Genomic DNA, 24,324 nt, shown 5'->3' with positions numbered 1-24,324 from the left:
GGATGAAGTTGGAGACCATCATTCTGAGCAAACTAACACAGGAACAGAAAAACCAAACACCTCATGTTCTCACTCATAAGTGGGAGTTGAACAGTGAGAACACATGGACACAGGGAGGGGAATATCACATACCAGGGCCTATCAGGGGGTGGGGGACTAGGAGAGGGATAGCATTAAAAGAAATACCTAAAGTAGATGACAGGTTGATGGGTGCAGCAAACCACCACGGCATGTCTATACCTATGTAACAAACCTGCATATTCTGCACATGTATCCCAGGACTTAAAGTATAATAATAACACCGCAATTATTTGAACTGACCAACAATAGTGACACAACCTATCAAAACCTCTAGGATACAGCAAAGGTGGTGCTAAAAGGAAAGTTCATAGCCCTAAATGTCAATGTCAGAGTCTGAAAGAGCACAAGCAGACAATATAAGGTCACACCTCAAGGAACTAGAGAAACAAAAAACAAACAGAACCAAAACCCAGCAAAAGAAAGGGAATAACCAAGATAAAAGGAGAACTAAATGAAATTAAAACAACTACAAAAAAACACAAAAGCTACATTCAATAAAAAGCTGGTTCTTTGAAAAGATAAATAAATCTGATAGACCATTAGCAAGATTATCCAAGAAAAGAAGAGAAAAGTCCAAATAAGCTCAATTAAAAATGAAACGGGAGATATTACTACTGATACCACAGAAATACAAAAGATTATTCAAGGCTACTATGAACACCTTTACCTGCATAAACTAGAAAACCTAAAGGAGATGGATGAATTCCTGGAAACATACAGCACTCTAGCTTAAATCAGAAAGAATTAGATACCCTGAACAGACCAGTAATAAGCAGCAAGATTGAAATGATAATAAAAAGTTACCAACAACAAAAAAGTCCAGGACCAGAGAGATTCACAGCTGAATTCTACCAGACATTCAAAGAAGAATTGATACCAATTCTATTGACACTATTCTATAAGATAGAGAAAGAGAGAATCCTCCCTAAATCATTCTATGAAGCCAGTATCACCTTAATACCAAAACTGGGAAATAACATAACCAAAAACAACAACAACAACAAAACACTGCAGACCAATATCCCTGATGATCATAGCTGCTAACATCCTTGACAAAATACTAGCTAAAAGCATCCGAAAACATATCAAAACCCAGGAGCAAGTGTGTTTCATACAAGGGATGCAGGAATGGTTTAACATATGCAAGTCAATAAATGTGATACACAACAAAAACAAAATTGGAGACAAAAATCACATGATTATCTCAATAGCCACAGAAACTGCATTCAACAAAATTCAACATCCCTTTATGACTAAAACTCTCAGTAAAATTGGTTTACAAAGGACATACCTCAATGTAATAACAGTCATCTGTGGTAAACACACAACCAACATTTTATTGAATGGGAAAAAGTTAAAAGCATTCCCTCTGAGAACTGGAATGAGACAAGGATGCCCACTCTCACCACATATTTTAACATACTTTAACATATTACTGTGTGGTGTAGCATATATTACACCACACACTTTAACATATTACTGGAAGAGCAATCAGTCAACAGAAAGAAATAAAGTGCATCCAGACTGTTAAAGAGGAAGTCAAACTGTCACTGTTTGCTTGTGATATGATTGTGTATCTAGAACACTCTAAAGACTTTTCCAAAACCTCCTAGAACTGATAAAAGAATTCAGCAAAGTTTTTGGATACAAAATTAATGTACACCAATCAGTTGCTCTCTTACATACCAGTAATGACTAAGCTGAGAATAAAATCAAGAACTCAACCCCTTTTACAATAGCTGCAAATAAAATAAATAAATAAATAAATAAACTTAGGAACGTATACCTAACCAATGAAGTGACAGACATCTACAAGGAAAACTACAAAACACTGCTGAAAGTAATCATATAAGACACAAACAAATGGCATTCTCATAGACAGGTAGAATCAATATTGTGAAAATGACCATAATGCCAAAAGCAACCTACAAATTCATTGCAATTCCCATCAAAATACCACCATTATTCTTCACAAAACTAGAAAAAACAATCCTAAAATTCTTATGCAACCAAAAAAGAGCCCACATAAACAAAGCAAGACTAAACAAAAAGAACAAATCTGAAGGCGTTACATTACCTCATTTCAAACTATACAATAAGGTCATAGTCACCAAAACAGCATGATGCTGGTATACAAATAGGCACATAGACCAATGGAACAGAATAGAGAACCCAGAAATAAACTCAAATACTTACCACCAACTGATCTTTGACAAAGCAAACAAAAACATAAAGTGGGGAAAGGGCACCCTATTCAACAAATGGTGTGGGGATAGCTAGCAAGCTGCATAGCTAGGAGAATGAAACTGGATCTTCATCTCTCACCTTATACAAAAATCAACTCAAGATGGATCAAGAACTTAAATCTAGGCCCGAAAACTATAAAAATTCTAGAAGATAACATCAGAAAAACCCTTCTACACATTGGCTTAGGCAAAGATTCCGTGACCAAGAACACAAATGCAAATACATAAAAACAAAGATAAATATCTGGGACTAAATTAAACTAAAGAGCTTTTGCATGGCAAAAGGAAGAGTCTGCAGAATAAACAGACAACCCACAGAGTGGGAGAAAATCTTCACAATCTATACGTCTGACAAAAGAATAATATCCAGGCTCTAAAATGAACATAAATAAATTATCAAGAAAATAACAAACAATCCCATTTAAAAAGTAGGCTTAAGGACATGAATAGACAATTCTCAGAAAAAGATATACAAATGACCAACAAACATATGAAAAAATTCTCAACGTGACTAATGATCAGGGAAATGCAAATCAAAACCACAATGCAATACCACCTAACACCTGTAAGCATGGTCATAATAAAAAAAAATTTTTAAATTGATGCTAGCGTGGATGTGGTGAACAGAGAACACTTCTATACTGCTGATGGGAATGTAAACTAGTACAACCACTATGGAAAACAGTGCAGAGATTCCTTAAAGAACTGAAAGTAGATCTACCATTTGATCCAGCAATCCCACTACTGGGTATCTACACAGAGGAAAAGAAGTTGTTATATGAAAAAAATACTTGCACACACATGTTTACAGCAGCACAATGTGCAATTGCTAAAAGGTGGAACCAACCCAAATGCCCATCAATCAATTAGTGGATAAAGAAACTGTGTATATATGTGGCATATATATGTGTGGGGTGTGTGTGTGTATATATATACACATATATATACATGGTGTGTATATGTATATATATGTGGTATAGAAACTGTGGTGTATATATATAGTGTGTATATATATGGTATATATATGGGCTGTGTGTATATATGCCATATATATATAATGAGTATATATATGATTCCATCATATATATGATGGGATATATATAATGGGATATATATATATATATATATGATGGGATACTACTCAGCCATAAAAATGAGTGAATTAAAAGCATTTGCAGCAACCTGGATGAGATTGGAGACCTTTATTCTAAGTGAAGTAACTCAGGAATGGAAAACCAAAAATTATATGTTCTCATTCATAAATGGGAGCTAGAACTAGGCTATGAGAATGCAAAGATATAAGGATGACACAAGGGAAAGCGGGTGAAGGGAATGAGAGATAAAAGACTACAAATTGGGTGCAGGGTATACTGTTTGGGTGATGGGTGCACCAATATCTCACAAATCACCACTTAATAACTTATGCATATAACAAAACACCACCTGTTTCCCCAATAACCTACGGAAATAAAAATTTTTTTAAATGCATGTTGCTTGTATGTTTTTATTTTATTTTTTGCTCTTGAGTTGCCTGAGTTCTTTTCATTTTCTGGATATCAGATCCTTGTCAGATGAGTAGTTTGCAAGTATTTTTTCCTATTCAACAAGTTGACTCTTCACTGCAGTGATTGTTTTCTTTGTTGTGCAAAAGCTTTTTAATATATATCCGTTTTGTCTATTTTTGCTTTTGTTGCCTGTGTTTTTGGGGTTCCAGCTGTAAAATATTTGCCTACACCTGGGCAAAGATTAGTTCTGAGTAGACATTTTTCAAAAGAAGACATGCACCATGGCCAACAGGTATATGAAAAAAATGCTCAGCATCCCAGTCATTAGGGAAATACAAATCAAAACTACAATGAGATATCTACTTACCCTAGTTAAAATGGTTATTAACAAAAAGACAAAAAATAACAGATCCTCGTGAGGATATGGAGAAAAGGGAACTCTCTTACACACTCTTGGTGGGAATGTAAAATAGTACAGCTGTTATGGAAAACAGTATGAAGATTTCTCAATAAACTAAAAATAGTACTACATACAATCCAGCCATCTCACTAGTGGATATTTATCCAAAAGAAAGGAAATCAGTATATCCAATGGACACATTACACTCATGTTTATTGAAGAACTATTCACAATAGTTAAGGTTTGGGATCAACCTAAGTGTCTATCAACAGACGAGATGGATAAAAAAAAAAAAAAATTGACATCTTTGCACAGTACTATTTTGCCATGAAAAAGAATGAAATCTTGTCATTTGTAGCAACATGGATGGAACTAGAGGTCATTATGTTAATTGAAAGTTCTGAAGCAGAACAAAAACAAACTCTTGGTATGCCAAAGAGATAGATAATAAAATAAGCCAGACACAGAAAGTCAAATATTACATGTTTTTATTCATCTGTGGGAGCTAAAAAAGTGGGTGTCATGGTGGTAGAGAGTAGAATGATAGTTATCAGAGGCTGGGAAAAGTGTGAGCGTGTATGGAAGGGGATTTAACAGATGTTGGTTAATAGGTACAAACACAGTTAGAAGGATTAAGCCATAATGTTTGATATTTGAGTACAGTGGCGATAGTTAATTACTATTTATTATGTATTTCAAAATGGCTAGAAATGAGGACTTGAAATTTTCTCAACACATAGAAATGATAAATGCTCAAAGCAATGGATATCCTAAATATCTAGACTTAATCATTACATGTTCTATGCATGTAAGTATCACATGTACCCCATAAATATATAGAAATATTATGTTTTTAAAAAATGCACATTGCTCTCATTTGTTGACTGACTGACTAGGTGAAAATATTTAGTATGATGAATAATCCCTGTTTACTCTGTATATGGGCATATTGAAAGGTTATAAGGCTCAGAGAGACCAGTGTTATTGATAGCCTGCAACTACAATAATTGTTTGTCTCTCTTCCATATTCTGGATATATATAGCCAAATTCAAAAGTAATTCTCAGGAAAAAGTCTGATGAATGTGGGGGAGGCAATAAAATTACTAATAAAGTTATATTTGCCAAAATATGGCACTCTAACTTTGAAAATGCGAAGGTCCCTTTATATGAAAGACACAAGACCTGAAGGTCAAAACTCCCTGAGCAATCTAGCACTTCCTCGAAAGTAAATCCGTTAACATCCCTCTACCCTTCATACATGAGAGTCCCCAGGTCAGTGCCTGGTTTCCTCCTGTTATCTTCATCAGCCTCGGAGCTTTCAGTCATTTATCGCTTCCTTCTTCCTTCTCATCCCCCATCGTCAATCAAATACTATGTCTTTCTCACTCCACCTTGGCCATCCTTCAAATTCCACAGACTCACTGCTCATCTTGGGTTTGAACTATTGTATCTGTCCCCTTGAATCATCATCCATATTTTATTTTAACTGCAAACTTAAATCCATTTTGTGCACATAAGCAGATTACTTTTTCCCAAAATCTTATTTCCTGAGTCACTTAATATCCTAATGTTTATTGTTTAGTATTGCAATAGCATAGTAAAAGCTTGTATTTTTGTAGCCAGGCCCTGTACTATCTGGTCTTTCCTAGTCCTCCCTACCTATGTCTTACTCTCCCTTCTACTTCCAGAGAGCCAGTTTCATGCAAGTCACAAAGCCCTAGCTAGCTGGTTTTAGAATTTAAGCCTTTATCAGTATTCTATCTCCTACAGAAAGTCTTCATCACACCCTACAAAAACGTTCCCACTTAGATCCTAACTCTAACTTTATTTTAGTGCATGTTACATTCTATCAGAAGATAATGCACAATGATATCATGTGTCTTAGCCTCGGCTAACCCATGAAATAATGGAATCCTTCAGGAAAGAGCAGGCTATTGTTGATACACACTCAATTCATCTTCTTATTTCCAAATCAATTTCATAAAACATGTGACAAGCTAGTTACTTCAAAATGTAAATAACAGTAAATTAAAATAGTAATTCTAGCCTATATCTTGGCTATCTACGAAGTTTTGTTTTGTTTTGTTTTTGTTTTTAATGAAAAGTGACATGTACCACAAATCTGCTTTCTCGGGTACCACTAACACCTCCTTCTTTCCCCTGTGCAGTAAAAACTGTCTAGGAGTCTCTGTCTACTTAACTAACCATTTTCCCACCCTTATGAAGATTTTTCTTCATCATATCATCCTCCTTGGAATCCTGGAATTCTCCCATAACATCTGCATTAATTTTACAAGCCCCCATACATTTCTTAAGGAAGCTCTTGGTTCTTCCTATGTTTCTCTCCATCCCTTAGCCCATGAACACTTTTTCCTTTAACACAAGAGTAAAAGATGGAGTATATAAAATTGCAACTTTTGATTACTGAAGAAAACGTGCTTTATTAGACAGAAGACATTCTCTCAAGGCCAAGCCCAGTCCCCACTTGCAGAAGGAGGGTGTCAGGGTCATAGGAACACTGGCAAACTGGAAGAGAACTCAGTGGTACTTATGGGCCAGGGCAATGGCGACAGCAGACACCAGCTTCTGCCAGGCAGCCTGCACTTCAGGGGTGAACTCCTTGCCAAAGTGAGTAGCCAGAATAATCACCATCACGTTACCCAGGAGCTGTTAGGCAAAAGACAAAATAACACATAAGCATGTTGAGTAGAAGTTTCCGAAAACAACTTGCTGAAAAAACAAACAAACAAACAAAAACGGCTTTATACCTACATTCCTTGACAACCCTGACCTCAAACTGTTCCAAGGTTTGTGCCTACCCAGAAAATTCAGATAACCTTAGGTTCAATTTTATTTTATGAGCCCTACATTCAACATTCTACCTACCTGCATCCTCACCCTCTCTTCCCATTTTACCAGTATTATTGGGCTCCCTCTCTCCCTATTTTTCTTTAAGCAGTTGTCTAATTTCTGTAAATGTAGAATGGGAGTGCAGCAAGAGTTCTCAGCGGGAGTTTAAAATCCCTAACAAATTCAGAAACAAGCCTTCACTTGGTTACAATACTGATGGGAAATTTAATATCTTTTAGAAAATGTGTCTTATTTTTCTTTGAGAAAATCTTTTATTTTTTTTGCAAAAATCTCTTTCTAAACCTCAATTATCATGACCCACATAAAATAAGGCATTTCTATTTCCTTGAAATGGACTTTCATCTACCAAAAGCCAAATTTCATTCTTCTTTCACAAGTCTACAATTCTATAATACAATTCTCCGGGATAAACACATCAAGTTCTGGCAAGATTTCCTGAAAAGTTGAGCCAATTCAGGCTGTTAGTAGTCCTTTACTGTCACTAGTTCTGAATCAGGTTAGTCTTGGTTATGCTCACTAGAAGTCTGCTGTTCTAACATCAAACTCGACCCATGATTTCTGAGATCTTTGTTGATCTTTCCAATAAGATCCTAAGCTTTAATTAATGTCAAACTATAAAGCCAAAAAATCATATCACCCACAACTGAACTCACCTTGAAGTTCTCAGGATCCACATGCAGCTTGTCACAGTGCAGCTCACTCAGCTTAGCAAAGGTGGTCTTGAGGTTGTCCATGTTTTTAATAGCATCTCCAAAGGAAGTCAGCACCTTCTTGCCATGGGCCTTGACCTTGGGGTTGCCCAGGATGGCAGAGGGAGATGACAGGTTTCCAAAGCTGTCAAAAAATCTCTGGGTCCAGGGGTAAACAACGAGGAGCCTATGAAATGACACCATATCAAATACAAAATTAGAGATGCAAAAAATCTTGAGGACTTTCCCAATCAACTTGCTAGGGTAATATTCACCCTTCGCTCCCATGCATTAAGAACCAATGCTTACCTGCCCAAGGCTTCACCTCCAGTCTCTTCCACATTCATCTTGCTCCACAGGCTAGTGACGGCAGCCTTCTCCTCAGCAGTAAAATGCACCATGATGCCAGGCCTGAGAGCTTGCTGGTGACTGCAGCTGTGTCAGAAGCAGATATGTGCTACTGCCTCTCTGTATGGCCTTTTATTCTTTACTGCCAAAGTTCTGGCCCCCTGTTCTCCATGGTACTTAAAAGTCATTGGTCAAGGCTGACCTGTGTCCCTCAGGGGTGGAGTCAGGTCCGGAGAGGGTCAGTAGTGATGGATGGATAGCAAGTTTGTGATAATGTGTGCTGGATCCTGAGGCCCTTTTTTGTTGGCTCCTCATCTGTCTGCAACACAAATTTCCATTTGTCCCCTTTTTTACCTTCTACATCATCTTCCAAAATGATATCCATCTATCCCATTCTCCATTTCCAAGAAAGCCTCATATAAAGGAGCAAATCTCAAAATAGGAAAAAAAGTTTCAGCCAAAGCACATTCAATATTTACCTTAAAGGTGGTGACAGTGACAAAAACAGGGCCAAGAAAAAGAAAATAAAGCTGTTAAAACAGAATCTCACCCAGTTCTAGCTCTCTTAGGGAGTGCATTGTAAACAAAACTTCTGCACCTTAGTTCCTCTAGGGACACAAAAACCATACATAGTTCCTTCTAGAAACTGAACAGAATAGCAAGTAGTCTACAGTGGGACTAAAACCTTAATCCCAAAGTACAATACCTTGGGGTGATTCCCTGGAGAGGACAGACAGAAAAGATTACATCCAATGCTTCCAGGGAATCCTCTCTCTTTTCATTTCTCTATGACCACAGGGGACATTGCCCACTTTGTGAGTATGGCCTGGGGCTCTCTTCTTGCTTGCCTGTCTGTCCTGCTTATACTTCTCACTGGGAAGGGAGCTGAGAAGCCTAAACTCCTAAAATTATTTAAAACCAAAATTTGTCATCAGGGAAAAAAGTGAATCGATATATTAATTAGGCTAGGAGTCAGGGTATATTATTCCTCTGGTGTCTTTTTTTTTTTTTTTTTTTTTTTAATGTCCCCATTGTGATGACTTGCTAGCTCTTTACCTGGTAGAGCTGAAACTGGAAGTTGAGATTTACAGTGTATTCAATTCGATCCATGTGCCTGAAGAACATTGCCTATGGTATATCACTTAATCTGCCTTTATAATACCATTGTCATTATCCTCATATTTTAGAATCAAGGAATAAAGTCACAGAAGTTATTTAACTATCAATGTGACAGAAGTAATGATTGGGGGAATAACAGAAATAGAGTTCCACAAATTCCAGCATTGTTAATTCTAGAAAAGTCCCTTACATCACCATAATCTCATTGCCCCAGCCCAGTTCCTCCTTCTGGCTTGTTCTCCATCCATTTCTTTTCTTTCTTTCTTTTTTTTTTTTTTGTTTGAGACAGAGTATCACTCTCTTGCCAGACTGGAGTGCAATGGCACGATCTCAGCTCACTGCAACCTCTGCCTCCTGGGTTCAAACGATTCTCCTGCCTCAGCCTCCCGAGTAGCTGGGACTACAGGTGTGCACCACCACACCCAGCTGATTTTTGTATTTTTAGTAGAGACGGGATTTCACCATGTTGGCCAGGATGGTCTTGATCTCTTGACCTCGTGATCCACCCACCTCTGCCTCCCTCTCCATGCATTTCTATCATTTCTTTCGCCTATGACTCCCCTTGCCCTGCCAGATCTGGGAATTTCTCTTCCTACAGTTTCCTACATCTTCAGGCCCTAGAGGTTCTTGGTCTTTTTTACTTAGCAGTATGGCTTCTGTCTCCCAAGTCAAGTGCCTTTGGGGATTCTATATTCCAAGTTTACTAAGAGTGTTTCTCTATTCTATAACCTGACCTTGTTATTTATTATATTTTCTTATGTTTGTGATTTAAAAAACAAAAAACAAAAAACAAAAAGAACCACTTGTGGCAATTAAGAATGTCTCCCTTGCTTTTCTCCCATGATTGCAGAAGTCTTCACCTGACTTAATGACTGCCCAGATTGTTATTATTCCAGGCCACTGAATTTCTACTCCATTTTCTTTTAGCTATTAACCAAGGGTATCTTTCTGGACATATATTCTAACCATTGGCTAACACAGACATAACCAGGAATTCCTAAACTTGTTTTGTGTCACAGGCTAGTTTGGCAGACTGTAAGTGCTAAAAAAATATGTTTTCTTGCATAAAATAATATACATTGGATTGTTAAGTTTAATTATACTGAAATACCATTATCAAACATCCAAACTTCACATTCGTGGTATAGTATTTATTATATTTGCTTCTTTATGAAAGCATTAGACCTAGGATTGGGTCTACAGCTACCTTAAGATCCAAGTAGTGATGCAGATGAATGTTAATTAAAAATATCTGCAATGGGCCGGGCACAGTGGCTCACACCTATAATTCCAGCACTTTGGGAGGCCAAGGAGGGCAGATCACCTGAGGTCAGGAGATCGAGACCAGCCTGGCCAACATGGTGAAACCCTGTCTCTACTAAAAACACAAGAATTAGATGGGCATGGTGGCGGGCGCCTGTAATCCCAGCTACTTGGGAGACTGAGGCAGGAGAATCTCTCAAACACAGGAAGGGGAGGTTGCAGTGAGCCAAAATCGTGCCACTGCGCTACAGCCTGGGCAGCAAAAGCAAAACTCCATCTCAAACAAAAACAAAAATATCTGCAATGACTATGGTGTAGTATGAAAATATCTGTGGTTTCTCTTTATAACTATGTAATAGGTACTGATGATATCACTCTAGTTTGTTCTTTGCATTCAAAGTAGAAGAAAATGCTAAATTTCAGTTACATGTATGTAAAAATACAGATTTTTTTCTATAAACTTCACCAGCCCCCTAGTGTTCTGTGGACCCCAGATTAAGACTTCCTGGGACAAAATATATAGCCTAGGAAGACAGGATTCTAGGTTTGTAGAGAACATACTTGATCACTCAAGTAAAAGAATAATGAATAGACAAAAAGCTAGCTCAGCTGCTTGTAGCTTGAACCAAGCTGAGCTTGGCTACTCAGAGAAGAACAGTCCTTGAGATAACACAATTTCTTTAACCAATTAAGATACAGATCCGGGTTTTCAGGGGGAATTTGCTACAGATGCACAGTATGAAGGCAGTGGCCCTTCCTCAGAACTTGAATGTGAGGGTCAGACATTGCCAAAGTCCAAGGAATAAGGACCAGGTCTCTCAAGGTCAAGAGTTTAGAGAACGGGTTTCTCCCTAAAACAAACCCTATGGGTAATCCCATCATTCTTCCCATTCAGAGTGTGGACACCAGTCTTCTCTTAGATTCAGAGTATGGGGTTGATCTTCTCCTGCTCCCTCAGAGCCAGTTGCAGGGCCTACATTTTCTTTTCTTACAGGTTCCAGACCTGGCTTGCATCCAGGGATCTGGCCCATTCCATGCTTCCTGGTGGCTAAAGGTGGTAGGGAGGAGCTTCAAGAAAGGTTATAGCATTGAAAGGCCCAGGTTTGTGTCTCCGTAACAAGGCTTATAAATCCTGACTCAGAAGTCAGGTAGGCTGCAGGCAGTCTCATTATTGCTTCGATGCTTGTTGGTTCAAGATAAATTGCTTTACCTGCTCATTTTTAAGCATTTTATTTGTTTATCATAGGAGATACCATCAAAAATGGATTATTGCCTTTCTTTCCTATATTAAAAGCCCAAAGTTTAGAGATAAGTGTTATGGCCATCCAGGATAGATCAGAAAGATTAGATAGTCAGAAAAAGTAATCAGTAAGAATATTCATTTATTGTCTATGTAATTAAAATTAGTAAAATAAAATCTATGTTTGTCTTAAGACATTTAAGTATAAAGGACTTTTAGAAAGAAACACCCAAATTTAATGAAGATTAATTCCTGCTTCTTTGGGTTTGCTTTAGCATTTGTAATTTCATAAGTTCTATGCAGGATTCTGAAAACTGTAAGATGCCTAATTTAAACAAAGAAACATCCAATATTTTCTCTTTTTTTTTTTTTTTTTTTTTTTTTTTTTGAGATGGAGTCTCGCTCTGTTGCCCAGGCTGGAGTGCAGCGGCAGGATCTCAGCTCACTGCAAGCGCCGCCTCCCGAGTTTAGCCATTCTCCTCCCTCAGCCTCCTGAGCAGCTGGGACTACAGGCGCCGGCTACCTCGCCTGGCTAGTTTTTTGTATTTTTAGTAGAGACGGGGTTTCACCGGGTTAGCCAGGATGGTCTCGATCTCCTGACCTCGTGATCCTCCCGTCTCGGCCTCCCAAAGTGCTGGGATTACAGGCTTGAGCCACCGCGCCCGGCCACATCCAATATTTTCTTAAATCTTTCTGGCTAATTACGACATGTATTTAACCTAAAGAGTCAAACATTGTACTGTTGTTAGATGCTATTAGTATGAAAAATTATATGAATTAGATTATTGTTAGGTAAAGTAGGCCCTTCACTTCACTGAATGTTTTCCATGATATTATCTAATAAATACTTTAATGAATATTCTTTACCACAAATAACTTACTTTATTTTTAATTTTAAAATAGGAAAATTGTTAACAAGGCTTGTAAACCACTGATGGGAAAAGGGCTGCTTAGGATTCTAAATTAGCCAGATTTTAAATTATTCTGATTCCATTATTTTCTGAATTTATTTTCTCAGAACAGAAATAGATGTAAGCAAATGATTCTACTAGATTTTGTATTAGATTTTGCATTAGCCAGGAATGACTTAGATATCACAAGTCATAAATTCTGTGGCTGCCTTGCAGGAAGCCTGTGGCTACTTTCTAGTGTCATTGTAAAGAATGAGAGAATAGACCATAACAAGTGTGCAAACGGTTGCTTTCTTTCTTTTTTTTTTTTTTTACTTTTATTTTAAGTTCAGGGGTACATGTACAGGATGTGCAGGTTTGTTTCATAGATAAATGAGTGTCAAGGGGGTTTGTTGTATAGGTGATCTCATCACTCAAGTATTAAGCTTACTATCCGTTAGTCATTTTTCCTGAATCTCTCCTTCTCTCACCCTCCACCCTTTGATAGGCCCCAGTGTGCATTGTTTCCCTCTACGTGTCCACGTGTTCTCGTCATTTAGCTACTAACTGTTGTTTTCATAGTGTGCCTCTGCCTCATTTCTCAAAAAGTTTGCAGGTGAGTTTGAGCCAGGGCTGGGGCTCATTCTAAAGAGTGATCTCTCTCCCTGGCAACTTGGAGCACAGACATCCTATTGTGTGACGGACCTCGGGAGCCACTGTGCCTAAAGCAGAACCAGAGATACTTGTGAATGTTAATTAAGCAGGCGGGATCGTCAATGGGAAAAAGGAGTAGAAAGCCAGAATCAGCCAGTTATCGCCACACTTTCCTACATCATGGGCCTTGAAGGTTAAAACTTGAGTCTGTCAACTTAGAAAACTCATAAATATCCCATTTTCCTCTGAAATATAGCTTTCCTTTCCTGGTTTCTTTGACCTTTTGAGACCTTGAGTAAATAAAGTTGTCTTCATTTATTTTCATGATTAAAATTCTAAAAAATTCTCGGGGTTTTTAAATTAAATTGCATTGCCTAATGTATTCTATGAACTAAGAACATAGAAATAAAACAATACTCTAAAGTAGTTCAGAATGTGCTTTCAAATTATATAAAGAGTTAATTCAAATGAGACTATTTTAAGTGCAGGGCTTTGAATCCTATGTCTAGAAATTTTGAAAAACATCTGAGTATATACTAAGATTCCACCTCTAGCGCTGAAACTGAGAAGGCCTTGACTTGGTGATCTTTTTTAAATTCTGAAACAACAGCAACATAAAGCTAATGACTTTTTCTTACCTACGCATGCTATCTTCAGTACTTTGATTATTTAGTACTGAAACTATAACATAGTATGTTTCCTGAATTAAAAAAAATGTGTATTTCTCTAGGGAAGGTTAAAACTGAGGATTGGCACGTGAGCAAGGCTTCAATGGAAGAAGCAATGATTTCGTCAGACCGCTTTCATTAACAAGATCACCCACCATGAGGAATTATGGGAAATCAGGCCCCTTTGTTTTGTGTTACTAAGGGTGAGGATGCTTAATGATTTTTCCCTCCTCCAGGCTTCTTTTAGCCATCGATAATTCTAGCCCCACAGGAGTTTGTTCTGAAAGTAAATTCCTGCAACCCTGAGCTTATTGAGGCTGAGGCGTCTGTAAAGGAAACAAACATCTCCTCTAAACCACTATGCTGCTAGAGCTCTTTCCTATACTCAAGCCTCATTCAGACCCCAGTGTCACCAGTCTCTTCATGTACCTATTGTTTTTGCTTCTTCTTCGTGCTTATTTGGTCATGTTTTTTGGGAGGTTAGGGGCTTATTTTATTTATTTATTTATTTTTTTAATCAACAGAGATGGGCAAACCCATTTTTTTTTTCTTTAGACTTGGGATGGTGATAACTGGGCAGCGTCAGAAACTGTGTGTGGATATAGATAAGAGCTCAGGACTATGCTGAGCTGCAGTGAGGGAGGGACCTAGCTAAAGACAGTGAGAGTTAGAATGCTCCTGCTGTTGCCTTCTCAGTCCCCATGCTTAGTTTCTACACAAGTAGATAAATGGGAAAAGCTGTAGGTTAGTGTTTGAGAGTCCTGCATGATTAGTTGCTCAGAAATGCCTGATAAATATGTCATGTGTGTATATGTGTGTATGTATGTATGTGTGTATATGTGTGTGTGTGTGTGTTGTGTTTACAAATATGTGACTATCATTAAAATGTGAGGGCTAAAGTGACCAGATAACTTGCAAGTCCTAGGATACCAGGAAAATAAATTACATTCCAAAAAACTAACTGAGACTTTAAAAAAAAAAAAAAGTGATCCATGGACACAGGGAGGGAACATCACACACTGGGGCCTGTTGGGAGGTGGGGGGCTAGGGGAAGGACAATATTAGGAGAAATACCTAATGTAGGTGACAGGTTGATGGGTGCAGAAAACCACCATGGCACGTGTATACCTATGTAACAGAACTGTATGTTCTGCGCATGTACCCCAGAACTTAAAGTATAAAAAAAAACAGTGATCATAAAAGAGGCTCAAATTTAGCTATAAGAGATGGAATGACTCCCAGAATTCTTAACTATAATCTGACAGGATATTCTCATGTATAAATAGAGTATGTTTATCATTAGAGATTTGGCCAGCCAGGAAAGCACAGAAAAAAAAAGGAAGGAAGGAAGGAAGGAAGGAAGGAAGGAAGGAAGGAAGGAAGGAAGGAAGGAAGGAAGGAAGGAAGGAAGGAAGGAAGGAAGGAAGGAAGGAAGGAAGGAAGAAAGAAAGAAAGAAAAAGAAAAAAGAAAAAGAAAGAAAAAGAGAAAGAAAGAAAGAAAGAAAGAAAGAAAGAAAGAAAGAAAGAAAGAAAGAAAGAAAGAAAGAAAGAAAGAAAGAAAGGAAGAAAGGAAGAAAGGAAGAAAGGAAGAAAGGAAGAAAGGAAGAAAGGAAGAAAGGAAGAAAGGAAAAAAGAAAGAAAGAAAGAAAGAAAGAAAGAAAGAAAGAAAGAAAGAAAGAAAGAAAGAAAGAAAGAAAGAAAGAAAGAAAGAAAGAAAAGGAGCTCTGTTGCCCTACAGTGCGGAGATGTTTTGAACCTTACATAACACTGATGTCCAGGCCGAGGCCATCCTCCCTATGAAGATGGATGAATAAGCCATATCTGACACCTATGAAATAATGTTTATTTTAGTGGCATGATTGCATTAGGCTACCTGCCTTGGCACAGTTTTTCTTTACTTTTACCTGACTGATGAAAGGAAACAATTAATTGCTTACATAAACATGACTGCGCCAGTTATAAATTTCAGTGTAAATAAACATCCTGGTTTTGATATTCATCTTTTGGGTCTTTTATTTTGGTCAGAACAAGTTTTCAAGAGCAAATCTCTGCCTACAAAACAAATGAGTCCAATTCTAGAACTCAGTAATCCCATCAAGGCTCTGCCTGCTGAGGGCTAACTAGCTCAACTCAGGCTTAGCACTTCCAGCACTACTCCACTGGCTTCTTAGTGTGTGCAAAGCAGTGGATGTGTCAGCATATATCCTTTTACTTGCAGTTGTATGTGTGTTTGGCTGCTCATTCATTCATTCGAAATTGTAAAATTGCTAAGAATAGAGCACAAAAACAGAATAGAGGAATAAAGTTCCTGTTTTCATGGACTTGATAGTGGAAAGAGCTTGACACTAAATAAGCAAATGAAACATGTTATATACCGATGAAGTTAGGTGCTATGGAGGAAAAAAAAAAAACTGAAATGAAGGCCAGAGTATGATTAGGACAGGGTGAAATGGTATTGCTACTTTAAGCAGTATGGCAGGAAAGTCCTCACTATAAAGTTAACACCAGAGAGGGTACCCATAGATGATGAGGAACCTATTTATATGAAACTGTGATTAAATATTTAAGGCATAGGGAATGGCAAATGTAAATACCCTAAAGATGTAAGATGCTTAGAATTTTCAAGGAATATCAATAAGGCCAATGTAGGATTAGATTAAGTGAAGGGGAGAGTAAAAGATGAGTTCATAGAAGTCCTAAATTATAAAATTTGGGACACTAATGATACCTACATCATAGAGTTGTAAGAAAAAAACTCTACACACATGCACACACACACATATATATATATTTATATGAGAACTATATATATGTATCTGTAATAAACACAATATATGCATGAACAATTATTGTAGAGAATTGTAAAGAATTGACTTTATTATAAGTGATATAGGAAGCTATCAGAAGACTTTGAACAAAGAGGTGACCATATATGACTTACATTTTGAAAAGATTAATTTGGATGCTATATTGGGAAGAAACTGTAGTGGGGCAGTGGTAGAAGCAGGAAGATTGTTATGAGTCAACAGCTATAATTTAGTTGGTGGTGATAGTGACTTAGACCAGAGTGGTAGCATTGGAGGTGAAGGCAAGGGGTCAGTCTCTGAACACATCCTTTAAGGAAAAAACAACAAGATTTTCTGACAGAGAATATGGAACTGGTGTGTGTGTTGCACTCATGCACACTCTAGTGCATGCTAATTTCTGGGAGAGAGTATGTGTCAGAGTAAGGATTTTGAAGCTAGGCAAAATGAGTCTTTGGGTTGAGTTTTGTCAAGGTCTTTGTTCATCACAGTCTCTACCTCAGAATCGGCTTTAAAGTTGGAAAGCTGTGGATAGGGAAATGAGAAACCATCTGTGGAGCTTGTCTACACATCATGCCTTTAGCCAAAGTGACATCAACAAGTATTTCTTGGATGCTGACCACAGGCTTATGAGCCAGGCCCCTCTACCTGAAGGAAGTTCACAGTTTCTTTAAGGAGGGAAAATGGTAAGATAAGTCAGAGAACAATCAGACAGAATTCTGTCCAGTCAGGGAATTTGACGGTTTTTTTGTTGTTGTTGTTGTTTTGGTTTTTTTTGTTTGTTTGTTTTTCTTGAGACAGAGTCTCGCTCTGGAGGCTGGAGTGCAATGGCACGATCTCTGCTCAGTGCAAACTCTGCCTCCCCCGTTCAAGCAATTCTCCTGCCTCAGCCTCCCAAGTAGCTGGAATACAGGCTCCTGCCACCACATCCAGCTAATTTTTATATTTTTTAGCAGAGACCAGGTTTCACTATTTGGCTGGGCTGGGTCTCGAGGTCCTGACCTCAAGTGATCTTCCCACCTTGGCCTCCCAAAGTGCTGTGATTACAGGTGTGAGCCACCACACCTCAAGGAATTTGATGTTTAGGCTGTGACCTCCACACTAGGAAAGGAAGGTTAACCACTCCCACCCCCGCTTCTTCCTGCGAATACTCAATCACACTGCAGAACAACACCTGCCTTCCCTAGAGGCATGCCTCCATCCCTGATGAGTTATTCCTCCATGTGTAGAATGGAATAAGAAGGATAGAATTCAATTTAACAAACTTTGAGTACTTACTACAGCCTAGGTATTATGTTGACAACTATGTTAGAGAGAGAAATAGACAAGGTATAAACTTTTCCTCAGGACCATCTACATCATTTCTAGGCCCAATATAAAATGAAAATGAATAGGCTCTTTGTCAAAAATTATTAAGGATTTCATGTCAGGAACAGCAAGGATGTTAAACCAAGCATGGGGCCATCAGGCTATATCTGCTATTCACGGTATGAAAAAATAAATAGTATTCTAGTTATTTAGTGACATCTTTCAAGTTTAGTCTGATGTCACCCTTTAAACACTTCCACTCAACCCAAACGCTGCTAGTCTTTCTAGACCCATCCATGGAATTTTTTCCCTACTGTTTTGTTTCTAATTAATTTGTGATTTAAATGGCTCATATTCCAGCCTGTGCCATAGTTATTACACATTTAACTCACTCTCTATATTCTGTTGTCTGTATAAATACTCTTGAGGTTGATTTCCTTTCTTAATGTTTGCGTTTATGTTAGACATGCATCATGTAGCCTGTCTTCATTCCTATCACAAACATATACTTGAATCAAAAAGTAACTTTTAGCATAACATCACTAAATCTTCTCTCTGTGCTCTTAGTGAAACCAAGCAGACTGACAAGAGGTCATTCATTCACCAATGAATACAAAAATCAATGTCAAGTACATGTGAGGTCCTGTAATGGGTCCTGGGCCTGCAAAACTGTCACAGCTGCTGACCTCAAGAAGCTCAGTGGAGATATAAAATTCATCTGAAAATTCCTTACGGGTCTGTTGAACTAATTTATCTGCCTCCTTTATATTTGTCCCTTTTTGTATAGTTCCTTAAATCATGTCACATTTCTGAAACATCTTTGCCACTGCGAACTCCTACAGAAGCCAGTTTCAAAGCCATTCTTCTGGAAGCCTTCTCTGACCCTTGACCTGTTTTTTCTCCCTGCGAGCATTATCTCTGTCATTGTTTTTCATCCTCTTGTAGTCCTGCACATTTATTTACCCACACAGGTGAACCCTTTTAGCCCTCCTGGAGGAATGTTTCTTTCATTTCAGGATCAGAGTTGCCTACATTTTCCCAATAGCACCACAACTGGCCTGAGATGTGTCCTTAAGGTGAGAGCTTCCCAGTAGCACCCCTAGTCAGATCTGACCCTGTATATGAGCATGTGTCCTCTAACAGCACTGGCCTTTTGTCACCGAGCTGTCCAGGGGTGCCTTAAAATGGCAAACAAGGTTTGTTTTCTTTTCCTTTTTTCATGCCTTCCTCTTCCATATCCTTTTTTCAATCCATGTCTCCAGGACTCTGTGCAATGTACATATTCAGTATGTGAATCCTAGAAAGGTGAGAGCTGAAAAGATCCTTTAGCCACCCAACCCTGCACATAATTATATATAGGAGGAAGCCTGTATTATTATTAGGTTTTGCCCTGGATTATAGGGTGCATGAGAACATGTCAGGGAATTCACTAGCATAGGCTGTATGCTTCAAACGACTCTAATAGTATTTGATTAATGACAATACATTTTATGAACTAAAAATCTATACTCATGTATTAATAAAGCCTGATTCTGCCACTTCTAGGTATAGAGGCCACCTGCGAGATAAATATTTGATTCACAATAACTAATCATTATATGGCAATTGATAACAATAACAAATATATATATATTTTTTTTTCAGGAAATAATATATTCTAGAATATGTCACATTTTATCTCAGGCATCCATTTTCTTTATGATGCTGTTTGAGGTGGAGTTTTAGTCAGGTGGTCCACTTCTCCTTTTTCTTGCCATCTGTCCTATAAGCATCCTGCTGGGGACCCAGATAGGAGTCATCACTCTAAGCTGAGAACATCTGGGCACACACCCTAAGCCTCAGCATGACTCAGCATGATTCAGCATTGCTGTGCTGGAGCCAGAGGGTTTGCCTAGAAGTTTACACAGAACCAGAAGGCAGGGGACAGGGCATTGACCCCAAGTGGAGCCTGGCCAGAACTGCTCATGCTTGGACTATGGGAAGTCACTAATGGAGACACACAGAAATGTAACAGGAACTAAGGAAAAACTGAAGCTTGTTTAATCAGAGATGAGGAAGCTGGAAGGGATAGAGGGAGCTGGGCTTGTAAAAAGTAGAGTAATCATTCAGTAAATGGTTTTGAAGCACCTGCTGGATGCTAAACCCTATTTTCAGTGCTTGAATCATAAATAAGAATAAAACATGTATTTTATTCCCTGCAAGACTCCAAGTAAAAAATAATAATTAATTATAACACGTGCTCTGTTACCTAGGCTAGAATGCAGTGGCACGATCTCAGCTGACTGCAACCTCCACCTCCTGGGTTCAAGCAATTCTCCTGCCTCAGCCACCCGAATAGCTGGGATTACAGGTGCACACCACCTTGCCAGGCTAATTTTTGTACTTTTTATAGAGACAGGCTATCACCATATTGTCCAAGATGGCCTTGAACTCCTGAGTTCCAAGCAATCCACCCACCTTAGCCTCCCAAAGTGCTGGGATTACAGGTGTGAGACACCATGCTCAGATTTTCCATATTTAATAGAGGTGTTTAAGGATGGAGGAAAAGAATGTTTCTCTCACCATGGATTATTTTAGAGGGTGGAGAATGGTCAAGAAGTTTTTTTAAAAATTAAGAAAACATAAGTTAGACCTTGAGAGATGGAAATTTATTTTTTGGATGGAGAATACCCATTCTCTACCTCCCATCAGGGCAAGGTACAAGGAACTGGCTACGACACAGTGAGACAGGGTGGCTTAGTCTTAGGGGCCCCACTGGTACCTAGATGAGGAGGCACCTTCATTACTCATCACAATCAGCTCTGCGTTTCTCCTCTCTTCTACATCAGAAATTTTGTAAGTCTACTAAGGTCAGCAGATCACACAAGAAAAGAGGATGCCAGGTAAGGTCTGCAATGAATATGAGCCCATCCCTGACGAATTAAGGCAATCAACACTTTAGCCAGCCAAATGTTGCCATGAGAGATTAGGAGGGGCCCAATGAGCCCAGAAATACCACCTACTTCTTAGATGATCTTGAGCAAGTTGCTTAACTTCTTGAAGCCTCTGAAATATAGGATGATAATATGTATTAGCTAATAGAATTATGAGGATGAGATTGGTTTATTGTGTAAAGAGCTAGGGACACAGTATATATTCAGTAAGTGTTTTCTGTTACAGTATTATGATAAATATATACTTGCAACAATTACAGTTGCATGCTGCCTTAAAGAATAATTGGAAGTACAGTTATTCAGAGGTAGTTCTTGACTGTGAATGTTGGCAGCAGATTCAGCTTATTTTACAACACGATTCAGACCTCCCACAATAATTCCCTAGGAGACATTTAGACAACAAGCCATCATGTTGTAACTTCTCATCTGTCTTCTCTCTCTTACCCTCTCATTCACCCACCTCTTTTGCTCTCTGTTTCTGTGAAAGTACCCTTCTACTTAGCCTGCTTCTGACCGGTGTGCATGTCACTGGGTAATACAAGACCTCTGAGCTTTGGCTTAGAAGAAAATACAATAATAGCTAATTTTTTAGAAAGAGGAACTCTAGGCCATCATGGATGATATAGGGAGTTCTGTAGGACTGAGTTCTTCCATTCTTTTTACAGATGAGATAGACAATGTGAAGCCCAAAATGATTGTAAAGTAGTTAGCATATGGATAAATGGCTTGCACTGGTAAATTTTGGGGAAACTTTGTTGTCAGACCCTGCAAAGGGAGATGCAGAGAATTTGCAGTTTCTTCTTATTTTTTTGTATACCTATCACAGTGTCACAGCACTATCCCTAGCATAGTTTAGGGCCCTCGGTTCTTGACCCTAGTTAGAATTTCACACAAACTTAAACTAGACAAATATACGTATGTTTCTGAGGCAGTGAGATTACTACAGGATGAAGACAGAGCCAATGGGTTAGACCAGAAGAGTAAATGAATACTATAACATATAAACACTCCCTTTAACCAAAGTTGCAGCTGACCAAGGGTTCAAAGGGTAATTTGGGCAGGCATGGGCCTTCAGTTTTTTCAAGTATCTGCTTATAATCTGTCATATGACAATCTCTGTAACCCAGGAGAGAGTCTCTTTATTCTGAAATTGTTCCTAAATTTTTATTTACCTCTTTCTCCCTCAAACTTTCCTGAGGAGATGAAATTATGTTTGAGGAAGTATGATCTGCAACTGTGGCTTGAACCATAACTTCCAGTCGCCAAGAAGTAAAAGTAAGAAGAAAGAGCCACAGGGCAGGAATATCTACTTCTAATTTCTTGGGTCCACAGTATCTGAGTTGGTGTTTTGCTGCTGAAAAAACACTGTCTTCAGTGGTTGTAGAACTGCGCCTACATCCTAGCCTCACTATTTGGTGGCTCTGTAAACTTGGACAGATTATTTCATCTCTTCGATCTTCAAGTCCCCAGTTAATGAGAGCTCATGTAATGTAGACAGTAGGAGAGCTCAGACCATCTGGCTTCTAATCACTAATTATCTACTTATTAGCTTGTGCTTTCCATAAGTTGATTTACACTACAAGTACATTGGGCTCCTCATCAATAAATGAGGTAATAATCTACTCCTGAGTATTGGTGTGAGTAAAACTAAGTTAATTCATATAATACACTTTTTTAAAATGAAAGGATGTTTGATGTTTATTTCCACCTTGCGCTCAGGCCTGAGCCACAAGTACATTAAGACATTGAATGATATCACCCAGGGAATACGTAACCAGACAACATACAAGACAGAGATGCGCAAGTGGTGGTGGTGGTGGTGGTAATTCATGCAGAAGGAACCAGACGGTAAAACAAAAATTGCAGAACACACCAAATGATCAAATCTGACACCTTTAGGATAGGCAAACTTGATTGCTGGGTTAAGAACCCTAGAGGTCAGTTAAGGTGGGCAGTGAAGGGGTTTTCTCAGATTAGATTGAGAAACAGGACACTGACATGTACTGTTAAACTTTTACATCTAATTGCCAGCAAGTGCTACACATATGATTTCATGAGAAACCAAGTCCTTAATGGGAAAGGTATCCCTTTGACCAGATCTTATGGCTTAAATTGGTCAGGTTTGGAAAATCTCAGAGTCTCCATAACCAAAGCTAGGGAGAGGCTCTATATGGTAGAAGCAGTACCTCATCACTGCAGGTGGTCTGGGCTTTAACCCTCTGCAGGGAGACTGATTGCAGCACCAAGTACCTGGCTTTTTAGACACGATATAGGAATTCCACCATAATTAAAAGATGTATAAACTTGACCTACAGACTAAATCCCAATATGCTTCCCTCAAGAACACCAACAGTGTTCAAGCTTAGCTTTGTTACAGAAAATGAGGTCGGGTGCGGTGGCTCACACCTGTAATCTCAGCAGTTTGGGAGGCCAAGGCAGGTGCATCAGCTGAGGTTAAGAGTTTGAGACCAGCCTTGTCAAAATGATGAAACCCCATCTGTACTAAAACTACAAAAATTAGCTGGGCATGGAGGCACATGCCTGTAATCCCAGCTACTCAGGAAGCTGAGGCACGAGAATCGCTTGAACCCGGGAGGCGGAGGCTACGGTGAGCTGAGATCGCGCCACTGCACTCTAGAAAAAAAAAAAAAAAAGAACGGTAACAGATGTTTCAATTTGTGACATTAGTCATCTTGAAGAACACCTCTAAATGCATGAACTCAGTGCACCTGGTCCAACCTCTTATTTCTGGCTCCTTGCTTTTCCTGCCTCTGCCTACCTTTAAGAGACAGGGTCTCACTGTGGCACCCAGGCTGGAGTACAGTGGCATAATCATAGCTCACTCTGGGCTCAAGCAATCCTCCCATGTCAGCCTCCAGATCAGCTAGGACTAGGCATGCACCACCAGGCCAGGCTATTTATTTTTTGTAGAGACAAGATGCCAGGACCTGTATGCTTTAGGATGAAGTTCTCATCATCAAATTTCTCCTCGTAGATGGACTTGCCGCCAGTGCCATTATGGCATGTGAAGTCACCACCCTGACACATAAACCCTGGAATAATTCTGTGAAAGCAGGAGCCCTTATAACCAAATCCTTTCTCTCCAGTGCTCAGAGCACGAAAATTTTCTGCTGTCTTTGGAATCTTGTTTGCAAACAGCTCGAAAGAGATGCAACCCAAGGGCTTGCCGTCGATGGCAATGTCGAAGAACACGGTGGGGTTGACCATGGCTAATAGTACAGGATTTTCCTCAGTGGCAGTGTCTATAAAGCCAACTTTTTTTTTTCTTTTTTCCGAGATGGTG

At 38.8% G+C, this 24,324-nt stretch overlaps 1 protein-coding gene across 1 annotated transcript; it reads right to left on the bottom strand.

Annotated features, from left to right (window-relative positions):
• Positions 1–6,654: 6,654 nt before the first annotated feature.
• HBE1 (hemoglobin subunit epsilon 1) lies at positions 6,655–21,132 on the bottom strand. Its single transcript, XM_050756511.1, has 4 exons — positions 21,090–21,132; positions 8,103–8,460; positions 7,758–7,980; positions 6,655–6,900 (listed from the first exon to the last, which is right to left on the bottom strand). Exons 2-4 carry the CDS (start codon positions 8,192–8,194, stop codon positions 6,772–6,774), a joined length of 444 nt encoding a protein of 147 aa, XP_050612468.1. The 5' UTR covers positions 8,195–8,460; positions 21,090–21,132; the 3' UTR covers positions 6,655–6,771.
• Positions 21,133–24,324: the final 3,192 nt, after the last annotated feature.

The sequence above is a fragment of the Macaca thibetana genome, chromosome 14, assembly GCF_024542745.1.
Source record: "Macaca thibetana thibetana isolate TM-01 chromosome 14, ASM2454274v1, whole genome shotgun sequence".
NCBI lineage: Eukaryota > Metazoa > Chordata > Mammalia > Primates > Cercopithecidae > Macaca > Macaca thibetana.
Note: the sequence above shows the minus strand (reverse complement) of the source record. Positions and strands in the feature narration are given on the sequence as shown.